The sequence below is a fragment of the Cyclopterus lumpus genome, chromosome 1, assembly GCF_009769545.1.
Source record: "Cyclopterus lumpus isolate fCycLum1 chromosome 1, fCycLum1.pri, whole genome shotgun sequence".
NCBI classification, from domain to species: Eukaryota; Metazoa; Chordata; class Actinopteri; order Perciformes; family Cyclopteridae; genus Cyclopterus; species Cyclopterus lumpus.
In genome coordinates this window covers 18,135,202-18,158,847 of record NC_046966.1, presented here as the reverse complement: position 1 = coordinate 18,158,847, position 23,646 = coordinate 18,135,202, and the positions used below count along the sequence as shown (strand labels likewise).

Genomic DNA, 23,646 nt, shown 5'->3' with positions numbered 1-23,646 from the left:
GCTGGTAACAGAAACCTTTTTTTAAATTGCACACATTCATAATTCAAATGATCACTCAAATAGTATTTGGTTTATTGATTTATTATTCCATGGCATCGTTAACACTAATGTGTCTCCACAGATGAAGCTGATTACAAGGACCAGGGCAAACATGACAAGTTGTTTGGATGAACTCTGGGTTGCATTGAGGAGTAAACCCAAACCAATAACTATAAAATGCAGAATAATTGCTTAGCAGAACAACACTTATTACGCAGTAAAAACACCTTGAATATAACTTTTTATTTTTGACTCTAACCAGGGCTGGATTACCAACCACGCGCATTAACTGCCAATTTTATGATGTACTCCACTAAAGTAACAATATCAACTCAAATTATGAAGGGCTTAAGATGGAAGATGACGATGATTGTTATTACTATAATTTGTATGAATCATTGAGCTGCAACATGGGTAGGGTTATTTCAGGCCCCAAGTGTAAAGCCATAACAGTACAAAAGATCACCAATTACATTAGAAACAATCCCAGATACAAGCCTGTAATCATAACTAACGTAAGTAGAGAAGTTAAGTGTGGCTCCCAAGGTGCATTTCTGTAAGAATAAATTGTTCACTGGCCTTAAAATTCTGTTATGTGCCACTAAGAACGAGCACTTTTTAAAAATGATGACCAAACTGCAGCACAAATAAATTCACTTCAAGCTTTCTGGTCATAGATAAATTTGGCAGCTACAGCAACATTTTTGGTTTACAGATGCAACAATTCAACTGAGGCTCATGGGTATTGTAGTATTTAGAGCCATCTACCGCACCAAACTGAACATAACATCTCCAAAACAAAAAGTTGAAATAATCACATCTGATGATCATAACAAATGTGTAGCATTGTTAGGTTATCCAGGAGATTCTTGTTGAAAATCATTCAAGGAAAACTTTGATATGGGAATTTACCTAATGCTAATTCTGTCCCCGGGTCCCCGAAGAGCATTAATCCAGCCCTGAATGTAACAACAAAGAACAAAACTACTCGTCTCGAGGGATTCTTTTAAATGTCTGGTCCGATTTACGATGTTTATTTATTGTTTTATGAGACAGTTTACATGATGCGTACAGGTCTTGTGCATCTGCTTGAGTGTGTTTTGTAGAAACACATTGATATTCCTCAGAGTAAGTATCTGAACTATGATCGATCCCGCTTTAGTTGAATTCTTAAAGTACGTCCCTCCTGACTCCTGCATCCAACGACCTCCGCTGAGGCTCATGATGACCGATGTGACGGTCTCAGCTCAGGCAGCCCCGTCCAGTTTAAGAGCAGCCACAGAATCAGCAGCTTTTTCCTCTTCACCTTCCTCCTCCTCCTCCTCCTCTTCGTCATCATCATCGTCGTCGTCATCGTCGTCGTCATCATCTTCCTCATAGTCATCATTCTCTGCATAGTTGTCCTGATGGCCGCCTCCAGATGCCAGGTTCTTCCAGTAGGCGTCGTAGCCTGACGCTCCGTCGTCGTCGTCGTCGTCGGCACCAGCCTGGCGGCCGTATTTCAGCGTGCGAGCTGCAGAGAACACGGATGTGACATTAGCTCTGGTTTCATTTACTGGGAGGGTGAAGCAACAAAAAAGCCAGGCCAGACTTTAGAGAATCATGTTCATGCATAACAGATTAATTGCAGTTTAGATGTACTTCATTTTAGGGTAGACCCAGTGTGTGCCCTCTTGTATTACCAGAGTATTTTAGTCACAAAGCTTTTCAATAAAAATTACATTTACCGCCGTTTATAAAAAGGTATTTCCAGTGTTCCAAATCAAACAGGGTTGCAGTGCCATTTTGTCAGCTGCACCTCTCTCATAAAGTATGTAGTAAATGTGTGAATATCACAATAAGTTGTTAGTAACAGTTGAAAAAAAGAAGGTTAAATTAGGAATATCAGAATCTAAACAATGATTTGTTTAGCACACATTGTCTCAGAGTAGACCAGCCACTCTCACTATTTTGAACTTTTACGAGAAATAAAAGTTAGTTTTGTTTCTGAAATCTTGATTAAACAGGGCAGTTGAGGATGCTGCCACTTCCCGTTCTGGAAAAAACAACTCGAGACTCACTGGACATGCTGAGGTCTTTGGTCTCCTGGGTCTCGTGACCACACTTAGGACAGGGTGGGGCTTTGCCTTTCTCCTGCTTGAAGACCTTACTCTTGGCGTGGTCATCACAGTAACAGGCCTGAGAGGACACAGTTGAATTAACGTTAAAATCATGACATGGAAATGTTAACGGCACACACATTATCTTGATAAGCAGTGTAAAATGAGAATGAAATCCAATGACTGCTCAGGCTCGTCCAGACAAGTAATGCCCCTCTATTTACAGCAACATATTCTTTCTCTGGTCTCAACTATAGAGCTTCTCAACTGCCCGGAGACGGATATACCAGCTGGCTTTCTTCTCCTGTACAGTTTGTCTGACCATTCCTAAGTGACCAGCAAGCCACTTTCTTATACAGGCTGAATAATAATAATGAATCTTACAGGCTGTTCATGTGACTGACTGATACAGGCTTTAGAGTGAAAGTGTGGCTTTCTTTCAGGTATATCTTAACACAACACTGGTCATTCTTCCTGCCCATAGTGGCTGTGGAAATATCCCAGTAAAAGACGAGACAAAATCCCCCATCGTCTTTCTGTGCAAAAAATAAGAGCGGGAGGAATGATTGCTGCCAACAATAACACTTTAAACCTAAATATGGGAATGCAAGTATTTTTTTAAGACAGACTTGCAAAAATGTGAACCTCTGCTTTCATGAAATCTGCTGTTTATGTCTTTTGCTACCGTGTTGTATGTAAATCCATAATTTCTTCTTTTTATTTGACAGCTTTTCTAGAAAAGGGCATTGCAAATGTATCTATTAAAAGGAGCAGTGTGTAGGATTAAAATTGAATACATTATTCATTACACCCGAACCTAAGAATCATTGTGTTTCCGTTAGCTTAGAATGAGCCTTTCACATCTACAGATCTCCTGCACAGAGTCCGCCAAGTTGCATTGCCATGTTTCTACAACGGACAAACCAAATCCTGGCTCAAGAGGCCTTTCGCATGTTTATGTTACCTGAAGGCCAACGCTTAGTAAGGGAGGGATATTCAGTTGCAACCCAACTGAGCTATACCTATTTACAGTGTGTGTGTGTGTGTGTGTGTGTGAGAGAGAGAGTGAAGGGTTTGCCTATTATTTTTGAAAGATTTTTATTTTTGTATTCATTCTATAAGAGTAAAATTGCTTTCCCAACTAAATGCTGTTTAGAGATCATGTAGTCTGGAGTCAAAGGCTGCTATTTAATATATTTAGTTTTATTTAATCTTAATTTTGAATGTACCTTTTGTGGGGCAAACTTAAATTAAAAGCAAATGAAAAAGGAGAATAAAGTTTGACCGTCTTATCAGCTAGAACATTAAGGCTTCTTTGTTACATAAACCATTTGGGATGTGAGCTGATAAGATGGATGTAGTTTGACATAAATATGCATTGTGCAACCTTAAGGGCATAAATAAAACAATGGGCTCCCTCCACTGTGTTATCTGTAGGAAGGATAGCTGTTCCCCTCACCTTACAGCGCAGGCAGGAGTGTTGACCCAGTCTATTACAAGAAACGCCTAAAATGAACGAGAGAGAGAAGGCCAAACAAAGTGTAAACAATCACATTCCCTTGAGATCTTATTTTCTGCAACGGATAAGTTACACTTCACTTTCCCCATTAAGTACAACGCACCAATGAATAACATCTGGAAATGAAAACCAAATAACTCACATTTGTATGTTTCTGCCTGGAGGACCTGGCAGCTCGCCTGGTGCTCAAATTGATCATCCTCACACAAGAAGTTGTCGCAAAAGGAACAGCGGAAGATTCGCCCTCCTAGTCAGGAAGTTCAAACAAAGACCTTTGTCGTGACACTGATGTGATTATTATAATAATTATTATTAATTATAAAACAAACAGGGGGGGGGGGGGGGTTACCATGATCCCACACAGCACGGTCACACTCTATGCAGTCTGCATCAGTCAGAGGACACACACAGGAGTGAGTGCTCAGACACTTCCTGCCGTGGCACACCCAAGCTTCACAGAAGTCACATACTGCTCCCTAGTGGTCAAGAAGAAAATTACACATTGTTAAAGATTATTTTTCCAATGCCGTTGTGTACATAATGAATACGTCGACCTTGAACCAAAAAGAATGTACTGCCTTTCAAGTTGTTTAAAACCCTGCTACGTAATTATAATAATAATAATAATAATAATAATAATAACTATTTATATAGCACCTTTAAAAACAGGGTTTACAAAGTGCTCTACATAGAAGCAAGGCAAAAAAAAATTCTAAAATACAGGAGGCAAAGGAGACCATGCCATATAGGCAATGAACACAATAATGGAATAAAAAAACAAACAAAGACAAAATAAAGCAGAACAGACAAATTAAAATAGAGGAAACAAAGAACTGCATAAAAGGACGACATCACTTAAAAGCAGTAGTATATAATTTAATTAATATGTAATTTAATTTGTACTTGCACAATACTGCAGCACAAAGTGCACAATTGAGACACTGATACAGAGCGATAGAGATCACTTACAAGAGTAATGGTTAACAACTTTATAGACGTTATTAAGTATGCACTGAAATCATCTTTGCACACATTTTACAATTTTTAAAGATTTGGTTTTTGCCATCTCATCCCTCTGATGCTTGCTAATTGAATCCTATGCCACTCTGTGTGATACTGTGTAGGACACGTAGTTGGCTGACTCAAGGTCATTTTAATATTTATTGTCTTTCGTAAAGGAATATTTATTTCAGAAAATGTTTTTAATACTACCAATAGATAGTACTGTACCTACTCTCAGCATAAGGATTGATTTGTGTGGATGGATCAAAGCAAAAAGGCGTTCTTGCCGTGTGATCATATCAGTTCAGTAACTTACCACCATGGCCATTCCAGTGGTGTGGACCCCGGGATGTTTGATGACACAATCTGATGACTTCATGCACTTGGTTTTGCCTGACAACACAAGCATTAAGCATTTCATAGTTTGTTAAGGTGTCACAACCTATTTGATGGCCACTATCCGGATGATTCTGATATGATTGTGACATCCTTCAGACAATTATGACGGCAAAAGCTTTTTCAGTGCATGATTGGAATGCACTGCTGTCTGCAATGTGTGTCTTTTTTTTTTAGAAACTACCACTCCGTAGAATATTTTCTAATCATACTGCCATAAAAGATGCACTCTACTGATTCGACACTTGCGGATCAGCTTACTTGTATTGGTAAATACTACTGAGACAGTGAAATATTTTGTATACTGTGATCTGCGACTCTGGAGGAGCTTTCTTAAGTTTGAGAAAAGATCCCCCAATGAAGTAATGAACCTGGGTCTTCAGATTAAGCAAACACTGCATGGGGATTTAAAGATGTGGTCATTTACAGTAACTGCATAGTAGTGTCTTTTTGGATGCATATGGCCTAGTCTGAAAAGATAGTGCTGCATCTGAAATCGCATACTATGCAATATATTCTCAATAAGTGTACTTTTGTTCAACACACTATGTGTGCATAAACAGTAGTATGTATCTGGATGCACTGAACTGTAATGACGACATCACTTCCTGAGAGACTCCTTGCTGGTTGGAGACATAAAACCATGGTAACATTTCACATACATGCTATCGTACATGTCAGTTTGGAGTTCCTGACACAACCGTGGTCAGGATACAGCATTCTAAAACTTGGGTCACAAGTAAAGACTAAAAGTCACTCTGCTTCCCCAAAGTTGACCTTTTTTTACAGGAATACATTCTTTTAACTGATCATACCAACACGTAAGGAGCAGCCAACCGTTGATCAAAAACTATGAAACATTTTAAATCTAATATATTTGAAATGATAGTAGGATAAAGTACAACTAATGGCACACATGTAAACATACAAGGTTTCTATACAGGTTACTCACCACACTGCGCACAGATAGGCAGCTTCTGCACTGAATTACAGAAATAGCAGAAAGCTCTGTTCTTCTGTTTTCTACCAGGCGACATTACAAGGAGGAAGAAAAAGTTAACTGTGATACTTTTACTAGTGATACTTATACCGAACAAATAATACAATATAGTGACTTACCTCTGGCATTTGTCGCAGTCCTACAAAAACACAAAACAATGAAGTAACCATATAACAGCACTCCAGATAAGCCAGTGTTTCCATTGTGTGCTCGCTGCAGGAGCTGCATACCATGTTGAAGTTGCAGGGGTGTTTGGCCACATCGACGACATCTCGATTGGCTCTGGTTTGCTTCTCTCGCTCTTTACGACTCTCTGCCTTTTTCCGGGCACCGGTTTTCTTCTTGGGCATCTCTGCTTCAAGAGGCTGGTTTCCACACAGCAGACGGTTGGTTTCCACACGGATAACGGTTGGTTTAGCAGCGTGTTGCCTGTAAACATGTCACATGAGTTAGCTAACGCCAAGTGGTGTTGCGGCGACGTCACTATCGCTGGCGAACTCATTTGTAAGTAACTTTAAGTGTTTTATCTGCTTTCTGGAATCTCGGTCGCCCACGCATGTCGCCCATTATGAGGCCAAACATGAATCACGACGAATGGAACTAGCTTAAGCCAGTTTATAACGTGTTTGTTCACGTTGGCTAGCTGTTGCAGCCACAGAGACAGTTATTAAGCTGACACGTAGAATCGCATGTTAAATAAATACGATTAACTCTAAATGTAGACATTTATATACAATAGGTAGGTTGTCTATTAGTTACTTTAATGTCCCTCAATGTTAAATCTAAATGTCAATGAAATTGTAAGAGTGTGATTTGCAATCTTTACCGAAACGATCGGCACTCCCGACTCCTTGTAGGTCCGGTCAGAAATCTGTCCGTGCTGAAACATACTACTGAGTATTTGGTTCCTAGTTAAGACATAGATCAAGGTTAAAGACTCAATTTTTCATATATATATATATATATATATATATATATATATATATATATATATATATATATATATATATATATATATATATATATATAAATAAATAAGAGTGTACACTGTGGTGAAAATAATAAATCAGTGACAGATGGCGGAAAGTGCCTTGTGTACATTTTAAGATGCTATACAAATACAATGTATTATTATTATTATGTACATCTGGAAGTATGCTATGATATTAATTAAAACTTCATACAAAAAGGAATCAAATATTTCATAGGTCTACAAAATACAGTTTGGGCTGCCATGTTTGCAGCTAAATGCATCTCATTAAATTAATTAATAAACACGTTTATTGTATGTGCAGATTGAACTTTCTAATCTAGAAAGTATTGATTGGTTTACCAATGTTATACTAGATGTTGGTGCTGTTATTAGTGCTTAGCAAACCAAGGCGGTGAGGCAAGCAGCACTGTGAAAAGCTAGTACATAGTCATTTTAAAGACAAATTATCTTTCTGGTAAATTGTCTAAAGTTGTCTGCCTGGTTATTTCTAATTATTTCACGTCAGCATATACACATTTTAGATTACTAACCTCTTTATGGGCTCTTCCCAACTTCTGTTGGTTTCAAGGGTGTCCATAGAAGGCTGATCCATCTTTAAGATGTTAAGACGCTGTTAACATCAAAATACATCAAAATGTAAAAAGACGTAAATGGTCATATGGAATACAATAGCAAATATTAAGTAAATGGAATAACACAAATATCTAATACATTTTGAAACTTCCTTTTAAAATAACACTATTAATAATAATAACAATAATAATAATTGTCGGCTATCATTGATAATAATTTAACTTGTGTCTTAATTTGATGTAACAATTGATGAATGTACTACAACTAAACTCTGCACACGCCTATCATTATTCCAGTGGCTCATTCCAGACTCCATAGCCCGAATTTGCCCCAAATTATTAAATGTGTTTATTATTACTTATTATTAACTAGTTGTATCACACATATAATACATACTAAAATACCATATGCAATAGTAATGTAAAAGCGTTCGTGACTGTAACTGCCAGGTTCACGTGTAAGTCTTTCTTTAGCAGTGGAATACATGATTTATGATGTTTTACTTTCTCCACATGCCATGGGGTCGTCAGAGGGACATTGTCCACGCCCAGGTCACGTGCTGACGAGCGGCGAGCCAATCCTAAGCGAGGACGGGAAACAGCTGACGGTGAACAACAACACGCACACACACGGTCTTCTTTTCCTGCAGGTGGTGGTGTGTCGTGGACTCTGCACGTAGCTCACAAACTCTTCGGAGACCTCGTCTACGATGGCTGGTGTCTGTCTCTGGCTCTCATGCAAGGTTCATGTTTTTTGGTTGCTGCTGTAAAAAAAAGAGGGACGAGGTGCGAGCTTTCGAGTGAGGAGGAGACCCGGGGACCGTCCATCCCAAACCAGCCGCATATATGGCTGCGTCCCTCATCCGAGCTTGCCGCAGTCTGGCTCTCTCGACGTGGCTGCTGTCGTTTTGTTTCGTGCACTTATTGTGCCTGGACTTTACGGTTGCAGAGAAAGAGGAATGGTACACCGCTTTTGTTAACATCACCTATCTGGACCCCGTCACTTCGGAGGTCAGGACAGAGAAAACCGAGTGCGGTCGGTACGGCGAGCAGTCGCCCAAGAAAGAAGCCAGAGGTCTCGTGCTGGTGCCGTCCAGCCTGCAGGACAGACAGGCTTGCGACCCGAACGTCAGGTTCCCCCACGTGCCTCAAAACACCGCCTGGGTGGCGTTGGTGGCTGCGGGGAACTGTACATACCGAGAGAAGATCCGGAACGTAGCCAACTGCAACGCCTCTGCTGTTGTCATATACAATGTGGGCTCCGGCAGTGCAAACGACACCATAACGATGCCCCATCCAGGTAAGAGACAACGAGTCGACATATACACATGTCTTCTATAAGTAGTTGCTTGGTCAGTGTTGGGCCGAGATTAATGGGTTTCCGTCACACCGCAGAAGTCCCACAGCAGCTTTTTTTAATCGGCTCAATAACCAATTAGTTTCATGATGAAGTGCAAAAAAAGTGCACTGGATCCCGAGCAGATGGACTGATTATCACCTGCCACAGATCTCGTGGATTTTATAACAGTCTGTAGGTCTTGAAGTTTTTCTCAAATGTGGGTGCAACCATTCAAGGCTTGATATGAGAACTTTTTGATATTAGTGCCACTTTGTTCCACTGCAGATACCAACAATTCAACAGTTTTTCGATACCTTACCTTAAGAGAACATGTTCTTTCCCCTACATGAAACCCCAAGTTATGAAATTGTAAGGGTTGTCCAAACACAACCAGCTGGACAGTCTAAAATGTAGATTGTCAGTTGATTTTGTCTCCTTAGTCACTCAAAACTACATATCACTGAGCACAGAGTTTAGTTTCCATGCCGATACTGCATCCAAACAAGGTGAAATAAACGTAATCATAAAGAAGAAGAATTAACAAGACAACTGTGAAGCACAAATGCAGTAGCGCAGACATGGAAATTCATCTTCTTTTTTTTTTTTTACATAGTGCTAATCCAAAATGACAAATTCTGACATTTGAGCACCGTTTCACAAAAATACCAGATATTTTTCATTTCATTGCCGCACCATCATGAGTCTAGTTTCCAATGGTGGAGTTTTCCTGCTATACTGTAACTGTGCAGAGGCAGTTAGCGAAAACACAATGTTCCATTAGTGCTCCTGAACCCCATGTTCACAATCAACAGGAAAATGTTTGTCATGATATGTGCCGAGGAGCTCACAGAAGGCAGACATGTAATGTTGAGTAAGTCTCCCCTTCTACCCACGTTTTCTTTACAAATATGATAAGAAAGAAACCATTATCATCACAAATACAGATCAAAGCAGAGAATCAGGCTGCAGGCAATAACTCCCTAAGACAAAGTTTACCAAAACTTGTTTTTGTTCTGTCCAAAATCAATACACCACCAAAGTAAACGTTCAAAACCTGAAATGTTTAAATAAACATTTTGACATAACCCATGACACATGTCCTTGAAACACAGGCCATAGAGAAGTTTCTTCACATTTTTTTACCTTTTCTAGAGGCTTTTCATGCTTTTTGTCTGACAAACACTTAGCTGTTTAAATACCACCAAACAGAGTAATTTTACCAGCAAATAAGATATGCAGGTCATTAACAAAATTGTTGTCACGTTTTTATGTGCCAAATATAGAAATATTATTCAAAATGTAACGCAGACAAAGTTTAGTTTAACTACAGGGTTCACGAATAGGCTCTTCAGGAATGCCACTGGGGAGTTCCTCTTGCACCTTGTACATGTTCATGCTCATGACCTAAGAACGCTCTAAACATTTTCACCCTATTGTCCTTCCACAATAATTCAGATAATATCTGAGTTTATAAACATGTTTATATGCTGATTTGACTTCACTCCTTCACTTCACAATTCACTCAAAATGATGAGTTTAATAAGCAGCAGCAATGGTTAATATATTTATTCACAGTTCATTTTCACATAAAGACGTTTGTTGCACTACCATTATATTACTCCCTCCACTTCTGGAACCAAACAATTCTGTTCACTTGTTGTTCTTTAATATTAGGTTGTTTCTCCAAACACAGCATTTAGTATTAGCTCTACAGCTGTCCTAAAGCTTGCTAAGCAGTTATTTATTTGTGTTTTTTTACCTGTCGAGTTTAACTCTTGATCTCACCCTGAACGGATCGGACAGATTAGAATATCAGTGAGAATACAAGTTGAGTTTAAGGCCTCCAGTAGCTGTGAGAAGAGCCCGCTGTACAAGCCCGACGGCGTGCGGCTCGTATTGTTTCCACCTTGTGAGTCTGTGTGTGTGTGTGTGTGTGTGTGTGTGTGTGTAATCACGGCAAAAGGTGGTCCTGGAGAAACCTCCTGTACCGGGAATACCGTCCCACAAAGGCTGTTTTAAGTACTCTACCAAGTGTTTATATATTCCTGTCCATTTGTGGACGGATTTGTTGTCACCGCAATACTTACCCACAACCGTGCGAAATGCTGTCACGAAACCTTACAGGCATGTAGTTGAGATCAAAATGAAGGTCAGAGATGGGTGTTGTCCCAGCAAGGGCGCAGGAAGTAACAACTTTAATCCCCTGGTCCATCCTATTGCAAGATTCTCTGTAGTTTCCACTTGCCATGTATTTCCGTTGGAAATGGCTTCTCGGGCTGCCTGTTGCTAGTTTTCTTAAAGGTGTGGCTGATCAGACCACGACGGCACAATGCATGACGGTTGTTGGACAAAAGGATTTGTGCAGAAACGGATGTAACGATAATGGTCTAATTGATTACAATACGTTTTTTAACTCAAAGGTCTCTTTGTATTGACACGTCTGAGGCACCTGTCATGATAAGCAGATCATTTGAATTCAATGCAAAAACCTCCTAAAGCTTTTACTTAAATTCAAATTCAGGAGAAAGTAGAGACTAAAGCAAAGCTAAAAAGTGAGTAAATAATGGACATGCCTTCACCAGGTGGCCAGATGCACAAATTCACATGAAATTGAAAACAAGGCTTTCCCTGCTTTAAGCCATTACATAAATATAAACTGAGACAGAAATGGCAGCCAGGAGAGGTGTGAAGATGAAGCTTTCAGAGAAGAGGAAGGGAACACAGAGCACAGTGGCCAAGGCCGGGTCCTAAAGTGTAGATTGTATGTGAGACTGCCAAAGAAAGAATGGAGCACTTTTCTGTCCAGAGACAACACAGCTGGGCTGTAAAATCCGCAGTTGCCAGAGCCTGAAACCTCTCAGGGCTTGATTTTATTTAACCCTCACATCCCAAGGCTGAGCGGGGTCATGATACTACCGGGTCAGAAACTGTGAGTTTACCTCTGAAAGAGTGGGGTTTATACTTTGAACCAAGCAGTCATTTTCCTGTCAAAGTTGTATACAATCAAAGGAAAAGCACTTATTCCCTTTTCTTGATAGCAGCAGTAATTTAGCATGGAGAGTGGAAACTGCTCACATGGCGGAAAAACAAAGTGTACAAATCACATTTGCTATTTTATGGGTCGCTATGTTCCAGACTATTTCTTTGCCTAAGAGCAGGAACTTCCTGGACTCTCTGGTGGCTGCCTGGCAACCGCTCGGCACCAATTAATAGTCTGGGACGCAATTACCCGCAAAACCACAGCGTTTTGTTTTCACGCTTACATTTTTGTGTTGAGTAATTACCTTCTAGAGCTGCTAGGGGGTGGGATTTGTTCTGGTTGAACAGAGCCAGGCTAGCTGTTTCCAGTCTTCAGGCTAAGCTAAGCTAACCACCTGTTGGCTTCAGCATCACTTCCGATGTACACATGAGCGTGTTATCAACCTTCTCATTTTACTCTCATCTAGAAAGGGAATATACATTTTCCCCCAAATGTCAAACTATTCTTTCAGTCATGCTAAAGCTTTTTTGATAAACTTGCATGTCACGCCAAAGTGTAACTGTCAGGTTCAGATTAGTGCATTGTTGTTAATGAAGCGGTTACCAGTTAATTCTGTGGTAATCTGTGCCTCCAGTGTTATCCTCTCTGCAGCACACCAAAAGCCTGTTAAATAAATGAAATTCCTAGCACTGAACAGGTTGGTGTCCACTGGATTAACCCATTCAGTATTTCTTCTTCTTTGCTATCACATTTTGGCCAAGTGGGTCTGAAAACCCAGATCTTTTTTCAAGTTCAGCCTCAGTCTCAGACATTGCGCTCCTGTTTTAGAAGCAGCTATTTCTGTCCGCTCTGGCTGCGTCACAGTGCACAGAAGAAGGCGATCAGAGTCAAGGCTTAGGGAAATCTTCCATGTTATGCCTTCCCTTATTTCTGCTGGCTAGGAAGCAGAAGATGGCCATACAGGGGTATCTTTTTAAAGTCCACTGAGTCCGGAAGCAACAGTTTTGGCCGTTGACATGAGATAATGTGTTTGTTTTTTTATGTTGTTGTTACATCACAGTGATTTAGCACCATATGGTTGAATTAAAACCATAAATCTGCAGGTCAAGAGTGTCTGTTTCTGAGGTAACACACATGAAAAAAGAGGTTTACAAAAGAGGGAACATTCATATGAATACGTTGTCAGGGTTTTTGGAGTATTATTGGGAGACACAGGTAATGTATCTCATAATAAATTCATTTGTGAAACTCTAAAAAATGTATTCCAATGACATGCTTATCTTGTTTAAATGTTCATGTCTGTGAGAAAGATACAATTGAAAAAGTGGGACAGCTTGTGGCCTGAGAGCCTGAATACACCACAGTGTTCAGCAGCATGTTACCTTCTGTTCGCTGTCCAAACACAAGCTTTTGTTTTCTCTGTCATTGTTTGTAGCAGAGTTTGCTTTAGAGGCTTTCGCATATGTACACTCATTTTGAGGGAGCAGCCACCATAATACAGGATAAACCGTTGTGTGGTAACAGTGGAGACGCTGCCAGCTGGATGACTGTGTGGCTGTGGATCAGAAGATGTTAGCGAAACATGAAGTACCATACCCGAAACAAATTGTTTACTAAAACGTTTCTTTAAAGAATGGTAATTCATATGAAACCGTTTCAAAACATGATGATGGTCTGGGCTTTCAACCCTTGTCATATGAAATGTAGCAGCTGTGCAGAATTGACAACAGACCTGTTACATAAAGGGATTTGTGAGTATGACAGCAATAATGCATCGCTGCTACATCATGAAAAGGAAGCATATCTGTTGAATTCAAAGCCTTTAACTCCTCTGAAAAAAAACAAAGGCCGTATTTTCTGTAGGGCTTCAGTGGCAGAATTACCCCAGCATATCATTTTAAAATAGCTCTGTGTTGATCTCTGTTACATGAGGATGTATCTGTGTATCTGGCAGGCTGCACAGAAGGTACTGTTGGTGATGGCAGGTTGAACAAAGCCACTGTTTATGGTGACTGATAGAGGGACTCAGGCACCGCAGGGAGCCACTGTGACTCCATGCAGCCGCAGTCATAAACATGCAGCAGAAGGAATATGATGTAACAGTACTCAGACTGTTAATGCAGTTCCTGGAATCATCAACCGGCCGCAGAGTAGAAGCTTGTCCCCTTATTGGGTCTAAAAACACAGAGTTATGTCCTGTGTGCTCTTCCCTCATTACAGACGACCTCAAATAAACACAATAGCAAGATGCTGATCTTTTGAGACCGGTACAGATATCGATATTTCACAGCCAATATTTGTCATGTAACATAAGCAAACATTTTTTTTAATGCCTCCTACATTTCCTGTTCATCTATACTGCAAACTGTGAAATAAAAGTAAAACTGCCCCAAACAATAACCTTTAAAAAAAAAGTTGAACGTCACTATAATGGCGACATATATAACATGTCTTTGTTATCTCCGTACTGTTTAATTACAATTCATCAAGTGAAAATGATTCGCTATTCTTGCTTCTCGAATGTGAGGATTTGTGGCTTTGCTTTGTGGTGTAATCTGAATCTAACAATTAGGTTTTAACTGTTGCAAAACAAGACACGTGAAAGTGTATTTGGCTCATGGAAATTGTGAAAGACATTTGTTGATTTCTTTTGTGACAATATAGACAAAAGATTGATCAATTAATTAAAGGAAAATCAACAGATTTGTCAATAAACAACTGTAAAGTTTAGTTTTTTTACTCTCAAAAGGTATTTCTATAAAGAGCTGGATGTTTGCTCACACTAGAGGCAGAAAGCACAGCTTATCTGTCACATTTGGAGACTGAACTGTTGACAAGCTTGAGCTAACAGGGTGAGAAGAAGTATTGTTACTGAGGACTCTGAGGTTTTGTAGGCTTTGGTTACTTTTTATGGTAACAGATTCATTTTGTTAAATGAGACACATTGGAGTAAAAAAACTGCAGTCTAAGCATACAGCTATGCAGTTGGTCTTTCAAAAAAGTTGTATTGTATCTATTGCTGTCTGTCGTTGTTTTGCAACAGACATTTCAGATTCTTTTTTACATTTTGACAATAATAGGTTTTCAACTACCAATTATTTCCATTATTGATTGATGTAATAACTATTATTTGATTAATGGATTAATGATTGTGCCTACAATGAAAATAATAGAAAATGCACATTAAAAGTCCATTGCTATGTCTTGTTTTGTCCGACCAACAGTCCAAACAAAAAAAAAACATTTAATTTATTTTCTGCAAATTAAAGTGCCCTTTCAAAACTAATCCATGGAGGAGAAATACAATAATATTTTATTTTAATAAATGTAATTAATTAATGTAATTTTTTGTCTAACTATTAATTTAAATATAAATATTATTTAATATCCAATTTGAAGATGTCTAAAACATAATCTATGATCCATCATGTGTAATTTGTGTGTAATAGTGGAGTTTAGATTCTCTCCGGGTGACACAATACAAGGACATGACTTCTTGCTCCTGTATGGACCTGATTCATCTTCTAAACATCTAAACTGGTACTTCCTGTGATGTCTGTGTGTGCAGGTACAGGCGAAGTTGTGGCCATCATGATCCCAGAGCCTAAAGGTCGTGAGATCGCGGCCTTGCTGGAGCAGAAAATCATGGTCATGCTGCACATCTCCATAGGAACCCGCAACCTGCAGAAATACGTGAGCAGAACGTCGGTAGTGTTTGTCTCCATCTCCTTCATCGTCCTCATGATCATCTCCCTCGCCTGGCTCGTCTTCTACTACATCCAGAGGTTTCGCTACGCTAATGCACGAGACCGCAATCAGGTATGTGTGCACTTTGTTTAATCAAAGTATGACTTTATGAGCTGATGTGTTTCTGCCTGAAAAGACGACTGACAGTGTAGTGGTCTCACTCTTGACATTGGCCCATGCCTTTTTCCATCTGGTGTCGGCTCTCTTTAAGGAGAGGCCAGAATTGGCCTGACAGCTGGCCGAAAAGATAGGTGGCGAACCGGTGAACCATCAACCAACTCGGCTCTCTGTGAGCCAACAGTGCAAATACTTGCTACTGCCTTCTCTTTCTAATAAATGGCCGCCTCTGACGTTCTTGTGACGTCTGTAATAATAATTCATCATTGAGCCTGTTATGATAAGAGCTGGTGCCGTGACAACCATTGTTGGCGGTTTCACTTAAATTATGTTAATCAATATTGGAACAAATCTGCTCTCATTTTATTACCATGGCAACTGTAACAACTCCTGTCACAATCCCCGGGTTTCCCCCCAGCACCAAGGAATGAGCACACGTCGTGTAATGTTTGGCAAGATACTTTATTTGGATCTCTGCTCTGCCGGTCCCATGCTCCATCTCCAACACACCTAATATAGGGCCAAGACCCATTACCCCTGATCCACTGCAGCTGAGGCTAATTAAGCCTCTTCCCGGCACCTGTTCCCTGAGCCACTCCTCTGCTCCCCCCCTGCAGTAGAGCCTAACCACGCCCCAGCCATCACATACCTCCACCGCCCAACTTAGGCCAGGGTGCCATCCGGCCTAAGTCGGGCTGTGGCGATAGTGGTGGTTTTGTCTATATGTGGGCGCACCTGCCCGCCGCCCAAGTGGTACCCCAGATACCATACCTTCCTCCGTCCAACTGCACACTTCCCTGGGTTGGCGGTGAGCCCCGCCTGCCTCAAGAATTCCAGCACCGCGCCCACCAGCTGCACATGCTCCGCCCAGGTGGTGCTGTGGATGATTACATCATCCATGCAGCGTGCGGACGCAGCACCCGGTCCATGAGACCCATCCTTCTTGACAACAAGAACAATGGGGCTACACCAGGCACTGTGGGACTCTTCTATTACCCCCATCTCCAGCATGGCCACTAATTCCCTCTGAACCACTTTTCTTTTGTATTCAGGTAACCGGTAGGGTCGTGACCGCACCGTCACGCCAGAAGGCGTCTCAATTCAGTGCTCTATCAGGTTTGTGCTCCCTGGCAGGAGAGAGAACACGTCAGAAAACTGCACTTGCAACTGGGCAATGTCTGTTCTCTGGGTCCCGGAGAGATGGTCTTCACAAAGGAGCGAGGCCGGATTGGTGGATTCTGGGACCTCAGGCCCCAGCTCCTCTCTCTCTCTCAGATACCGCGGACACCAGAGAAACAGACTCCCTCCATGCTTTTAGGAGGTTGAGGTGTGTAGCTCCGTCCCTATCAGAACGCACCACCTCATAGTCAACATCCCCCACTCGCCGTGTGACCACAAAGGGCCCTTGCCACTTGGCGAGGAGTTTAGAGCTGGAAGAAGGAAGCAATACAAGTACCTTCTCCCCCGGTGCGAATTGTCTCAGCCTGGCTCCTCTGTTGTACAGCCGCTGTTGACGCTCCTGGGCCTGGAGCAAATTCTCGCATGACATCCTACCCAGTGTGTGGAGCTTTGCCCGCAGGTCCAAGACGTATTGGATCTCACTTTTACTGGTGCTCGGCCCCTCCTCCCAGTTTTCTTTAATGAGGTTGAGCATCCCCCGCGGAGTCCTGCCCAACAACAGTTCAAAGGGAGAAAATCCCGTGGAGCCCTGGGGAACCTCCCGCGCCACAAACAACAGAGAATCAAGCCATTTATCCCAATTACGTTCATCGTCATTAATAAATTTACAGATCATGGACAGTCTGTGGGTGGTACACACTGGTCCGAATAGATTTAATGCCCACTAACCCGTAAAGTTCTCTCAGTGTTCTTGAGATGAACTGGGTGCCCTGGTCAGTCAGAATCTCTTTCGGGATTCCGACTCGGGAGATGACCTGAAACAGCGCCTGCACAACACTCTTTGCAGAAATGTCTAACACAAAGCGAGCTGAGCCTAACCACGCCCCAGCCATCACAGTAACCTTAAAAGCGGGATATTGTGCCTTAATACTTGTGCGTCAATTTCTCTAAATCTGCTGTCACCAGTTCCTCTAATATGCTTCCAATAATACTTTTATCATTTTCTTTAACCTTTCTCTAATTAATTAGTTTGTTGTCATTGTGCTTCACTGGTTTACTGTGGTCGAGTGGTGGTGTTTCTACTTTAACTTACAGTAGTAGACGCCGAATTTTGTGTTGGTGCACATAAACATGTCGTTTTTTTTTTTTTTGCAGCTGATGTAGACCAATACGCAGTATTTGCTGTCTATCAACAGACCAATGAGATACCTGCACATTGCTGAGTCACTGACGTTTATTGTTTTATATCCACAGAGACGTTTGGGAGATGCTGCCAAAAAGGCCATCAGTAAGCTGCAAGTACGCACCATTAAGAAAGGAGACAAGGTAGCAGTATATGTCATATAAACATCTTTGGCTGTACAGTGAGTTTATAAGTAAGCTATACTTGATTATCAATGTGAAGGACATTATTTGAATTATACAGAATACATTTTTTAGTAGGCAAACTCTATATGAAATCTCTTCTTGAAAATCATTGATGATATTGTAGTTATTTGGATAATTTTATCTTGTTTTGGATTTGATCTGCTTTTGTTATTTGTTTTTACTGTGAAACACTTTGTTGTGATCGCTGCTCTATTTGAGAATTCATTGGTCATATTTGTCTTTTTTCCATTTCTGTCTTTCTGTGTTTTAGGAGACTGAGTCCGACTTTGACAGCTGTGCAGTTTGCATCGAAGGTTATAAGCCGAATGATGTTGTGAGGATTTTACCATGCAGGTAATGTTTGTGTGCTTGTAACTTTAAAACTAGGTATCTCTTTTCGTTGAAGGCATAAAGTCATCACATCTACCATAGCTGCCGATATACAGTATACATGTTTCACAGCAGTAATTCTTTTTCGAATGTTTTATGTGTGCACTGCGTTCTTGTTTGGTCAGGCATGTCTTCCATAAGCACTGTGTAGACCCGTGGCTACAAGACCACCGGACCTGTCCCATGTGTAAAATGAACATCCTCAAAGCCTTGGGAATCCCAGTAAGGTCCTTTTTTGATTTATTATGATTTTCTCTCATTCTCATATCAAGACTACAAAGTGCAAAACATAAAAATGAATGACCACATGCGTGAGAGTGCCTCTAAAGACGAGACCTTTGCCACCATCCAGCTCAACGCAGACTGTTTAGATGACGTTCCTCCAGACTATGAGACATCTGTCGGCGGTCCACACACCAACCACATCAGCGGGGCGAGTGAAATCACGGTAAACGAGAGCTCGGTGGTTCTGGATGCAGCCGGTGGAGAAACGGCTCTAGAGCAGCTCCATCCTGACGAAGAGACAGAACACCAGGCAGGAGAACGCCACATCATCGCCGGGTGTAAGTTCAAACATCACACATTTGTAACGTAGATGTAAAGACCTGACAGTCAGTGAACATGGATGTGGAGCTAAGATGGGAAGTCAGGACGTTCAGTTTTAGTTTAAAGTTACAATTAATACAAAGTTATCACCACATGCTCAACAGTACGTCTCTCCATCCATTTCTTTGTGTCTCCATTATTTAACACAGTGAAGTCTTTAACTGTTTCCTGCTATGTCCTGTGCTTAGAAATATGTTAGGATCTATTAGACTTGACAAGACCCTTTGTCCCCCATCCCACAGAGAAAACGTCTTTTAAAAAAAAGAAATTGAAATAAAAACAGCCGGTTCTGGTTTTATTCCCCATTTTTTTTTCTCTTGACATTTGAGGGTTGACTTGTTTATTCTGAGGCTTTAATCAGGCGAGCAGCCACCTGGTTAATGTTCCGTAATTCAGATATTCCTGAGCAACACAGGAGGGTAAGAATAGAAAGCCACAGCCTAAACCACATACATTCAAATATTGATGTTAAAATGTGTTGTACACTTTAGCACCTTATGCAAACGCCTAAGAGCTGTTTCTTTAACTGCCGGCCGCTAAACATCTGCTAACTGTCAGCGCTTTATAGTGCAAGTACATGCACATGCTCATACACGTGTTAGCATCTGAGGCCAAAAACAGAGATTTTTACTTTTTATTTATTATTGTGTTTTTCTTTTCAGAGAGAGGGGGGGCGTTCGTTTTCTAATGTGAGGGTCCAAGGACAGAGTCTGTCGTATCCTGTGAAGCCCTCTGAGGCAAATTTGTGATTTTGTGATAATTGACTATACATATATTGTTATAAGTACAGAACGAATAATAGAATAAGAAACATTCATCTGTCAATTTTTTTACGCCAAATCAGTAAATCTATTAAACAAGAAATGCAGCAGGTCATTTATGGATGGTACTTGGATTTAATGCCACTCTGTTATGTAAATTGTTACTCCAGCTCTATCCAGCTTGATGTAATTACACTTCCCAGATGCTTTACTCTTGTTCCTGCACTCAGGTTACTGTCAGCGTAGGGTTTATAATTCAACTTTAATGTGGTGGTTGAAGACCTAGCGCTGCACAGCATTTAAAGACGTAACAGTTAATTATCATATTGAGAAAATGATCACAAGTTGAAGCCCTAGTAATAAGTTTTAGCTACATCATGTAACTATTGTGCTCCATACTGCTGCTAGAGCAGAGGAATGGATTCATTATGTATGTGTTGGCAGGACATGGAAGCAAAACAATTTTTTTAAACATTTGCCTGTAAGGGTTTATATTTAAGGGGCTGCACGGTGGTGTAGTGGCTAGCACTGTCGCCTCACAGCAAGCACTGTCGCCTCACAGCAAGAGGGCCGCGGGTTCAATCCCCGGTCGGAGCGGTCCTTCTGTGTGGAGTTTGCATGTTCTCCCCGTGGCAGCGTGGGTTCTCTCCGGGCTCTCCGGCTTCCTCCCACAGTCCAAAGACATGCTGCAGGTTAATTGATCTCTAAAATTGCCCATAGGTGTGAATGTGAGAGTGAATGGTTGTATGTCCCTACATGTGCCCTCGATGGACTGGCGGCCTGTCCAGGGTGTCCCCTGCCTTCGCCCTATGTCAGCTGGGATAGGCTCCAGTGCCCCCGCGACCCTAATGAGGATAAGCGGTATTGAAAATGGATGGATGGATGGTTTATATTTAAGGCACTGCAAGCAGGTGATCTCATCAAGACTAATCAGTATGTCAATTAGATATGATGTGTCATAGGTCGCAGCACCATTGAGCTGACAGTGGTAGGCAGTTAGCATGGGATGAAGCAGATCTGTCAGGATTTCTGCTTCCATGTGTTAACAGTGTTGTGTCTTTAGCCTAAATAATAAGCACTGTCCATTCTTTCTGAAGTCACCCATTTATCGGGTGTGTGCTGCAATCAGGGTCCCAGAAAAAGATCTGATTTATCGCTGAAATGTGGAGACATTTTTTTTCAAATGCATTAACCAAAATAATTATACCTTCTTTAAAGGACTTGACTGCTCAGAGACACTGGTATAACCCACAGCAACCTCTCAAGTAAGAAAAATGACCTCCCTCTCTCCCCCCTCAGGTGGGCACCAGCCTCCACCCCGCAGTGATTCAGACACCTCTATTGCCTTGGGCGTGGAGTTGGACATGCCTGAAGTAGACCTGTCAACGGAGCAAGAAGGCTAAATCCTGAGCCAAATAAATTTGAGATTGAAAGCATGAATCACCAGGAAAAGGAGGACAAAGTGACCGGTGCCGCCCCCCCCCTTACCCAGAGATCCGCCATGTCTTTGGTCCCCTGGAGGAATTGACTTAACAGAAGAAGGGCAAATGAGCAAAACAACACAGCAGCACAAAACCCCCCAGTTTTGTCTTCACCGAAAAGCAGATTTGTCCCTGCATCTGTCGACGTGTCGCTTGTTCGTTTCCTAGCAGTCACACCTCACCATTTTGTTGGTTTGACTGCTATGCTAACCAGACAGCCAATCACAGCTCTCACATTGTGGTGGCCCAGTTTTTGTTACACGTAATCTTTTCACACCCATAAAGGTTCTTGATACGATATTCAGAGCATTAATACAGCATCAAACATGTATTGGATATGTAAAGATATAGTCGGAGCAAAGAGTGGAGTGGCTCTTCCTCTGTTTGTTGTAATCCGATCTTCTCTGTTCTTTGCTGACATTGCCAGGCCGGTCGCACATGTTTGTTTTTTTAGTGCATGTGAGCGTGCCCCACTTCTGAGCTCATGACCGCCACTCTGCCCTGCTCTCACACAGCAGTTACAGCTGATAACACCGTCCTGACCAACGCTGTGAACTAACACTGTTCTTTGCACAGTTAGCGCTGTTCGCACCGTTAGCTACGGGCCACTTGCTCAGCCATTGCCATCTTGAGAGCCGTTTGGAGGCAATATGTTCTTAATTTTGTAAACGTAGTATCTGGAATATAATAGGTTGTTTGAGGCCTAGTACAAAATAATATTTCTAAACCTGTTATTGGACACAATATAAGCACAGAAACAACAGGGTATCCTTAGCGTCAGATTGCAGCTTTAATTGTTATTCAAAATATGCGCAGATTGTTCGTTTTATTGGTATGAGATCACTGCCAACATATTCCTCCTGATGTAATGGATACATAGCATGTATAGAGCCTGTATCAGCAACTTATTCTGAGTCTAACAGTTGGTGTGAATTCCCACCAGCTATTTTTCTTCAGAACCGTAGGTCTTGAAGTGTATGTGGTCATGTGACATTCAAGGAGTTGGGATATTTATGCACACGTTATGCTGTAATTTCTAAATGTAACGGTTTCTGTTACTAATTTTATGTATTTATAATCTATATTTTCCCAACTGAATATTCCTGTTGAGAGAAATTAAGCAAAAACAAGGTTGATATTTATGTTCTCACATTTGACAATCATAGCTCACGACAGGCAGTTTGAGGCGATGTCACCCACTGCCCTACTGAAACTGCTGCTGTTTTACAGGTTATCAAGACAAACGGCGCTGGTGATCACTTCCTATTGTCCATCAGGATGGAAGTGTTCATATCTGTGTTCACACTGCTGCTAAATACAGCTGGCAATTGTAGTTGTCGCTACCAAATTCTGGCAGGGTGCACATACTGTAGAGAAACTTTCTACACTTGTCAAGCCAGTCGGTATAAATATGTAAACCAATCTTTGTGCCAAGATTATCAGTAGTATTTTAAACATTGTGGTTGTTTCACGCACACTGATTTCCTTTGCTGTGTCACAGAAGGGCTCTGAAATAACATGAGGATTGGATGCTCAGTTAAAAGAGGGACTGTTTTTATGGAAAAGGAGAGTGATGTGCATCGCCTGACAAATAAGATGCATTTGAAAGCCCAGTCAGGGCTTTCATTTGAGGAATTTGATGCTCCAAACATTTATTCAAGCGTACAGCGTGAACATGTTTACAGTGTAATAATTGAGAGGTTTTGTTTGGAATTGGTCCACACAAAGTCGGCTAATTTTTAAACCTACACGCAAACAACCCCTCGCAAAGATCTCAAAATAAAGACATCTGAGCAACCGGAAAACGGCTACATTACTTATTAACAACAAGACTGCATCACAGCCACTGTGCGCTGATTAACAGACTAGTCTGCTGATTCTCAGGTGGTTAAAGCTCTGTTTGGTCCCCTTCTGCTCCCTTTGATCAACTAGAGAGTGAGATTTATAAAAACATAGATCCAGCTTTAATGCCAACAGTATATCTACATTACATTGGTAGTAATGAACCTACACATAATGATCACCAGAATCTGCAAAACAAACGCCAGCTTAGTGTGGAAGGAGAACCAAAATAAAGATATATTTTTAAATGTAGCTTGTACTCTTAGATTCCTGTG

At 41.2% G+C, this 23,646-nt stretch overlaps 2 protein-coding genes across 3 annotated transcripts; one reads left to right on the top strand and one right to left on the bottom strand.

The window, feature by feature from the left end:
• Positions 1-65: 65 nt before the first annotated feature.
• On the bottom strand, positions 66-6,931 carry znf330 (zinc finger protein 330). Of its 2 annotated transcripts, XM_034535135.1 has the most exons (10): positions 6,882-6,931; positions 6,286-6,484; positions 6,175-6,194; positions 6,008-6,078; positions 4,976-5,052; positions 4,007-4,133; positions 3,800-3,904; positions 3,598-3,644; positions 2,100-2,217; positions 66-1,552 (listed from the first exon to the last, which is right to left on the bottom strand). In XM_034535135.1, the coding sequence occupies exons 2-10, from the start codon at positions 6,403-6,405 to the stop codon at positions 1,287-1,289; spliced, it is 951 nt and encodes a 316-aa protein (XP_034391026.1). In that variant the 5' UTR covers positions 6,406-6,484; positions 6,882-6,931; the 3' UTR covers positions 66-1,286. The 2 variants fall into 2 exon arrangements, with proteins under 2 accessions (XP_034391026.1, XP_034391037.1); XM_034535146.1 differs by lacking the exons at positions 6,008-6,078; positions 6,882-6,931 and having other exon boundaries at positions 6,286-6,396.
• rnf150a (ring finger protein 150a) lies at positions 6,432-23,293 on the top strand. Its single transcript, XM_034535121.1, has 8 exons — positions 6,432-6,559; positions 8,153-8,921; positions 15,509-15,759; positions 18,178-18,249; positions 18,563-18,645; positions 18,807-18,903; positions 19,034-19,244; positions 21,348-23,293. The coding sequence occupies exons 2-8, from the start codon at positions 8,468-8,470 to the stop codon at positions 21,449-21,451; spliced, it is 1,272 nt and encodes a 423-aa protein (XP_034391012.1). The 5' UTR covers positions 6,432-6,559; positions 8,153-8,467; the 3' UTR covers positions 21,452-23,293.
• The last annotated feature ends 353 nt before the right edge of the window (positions 23,294-23,646 follow it).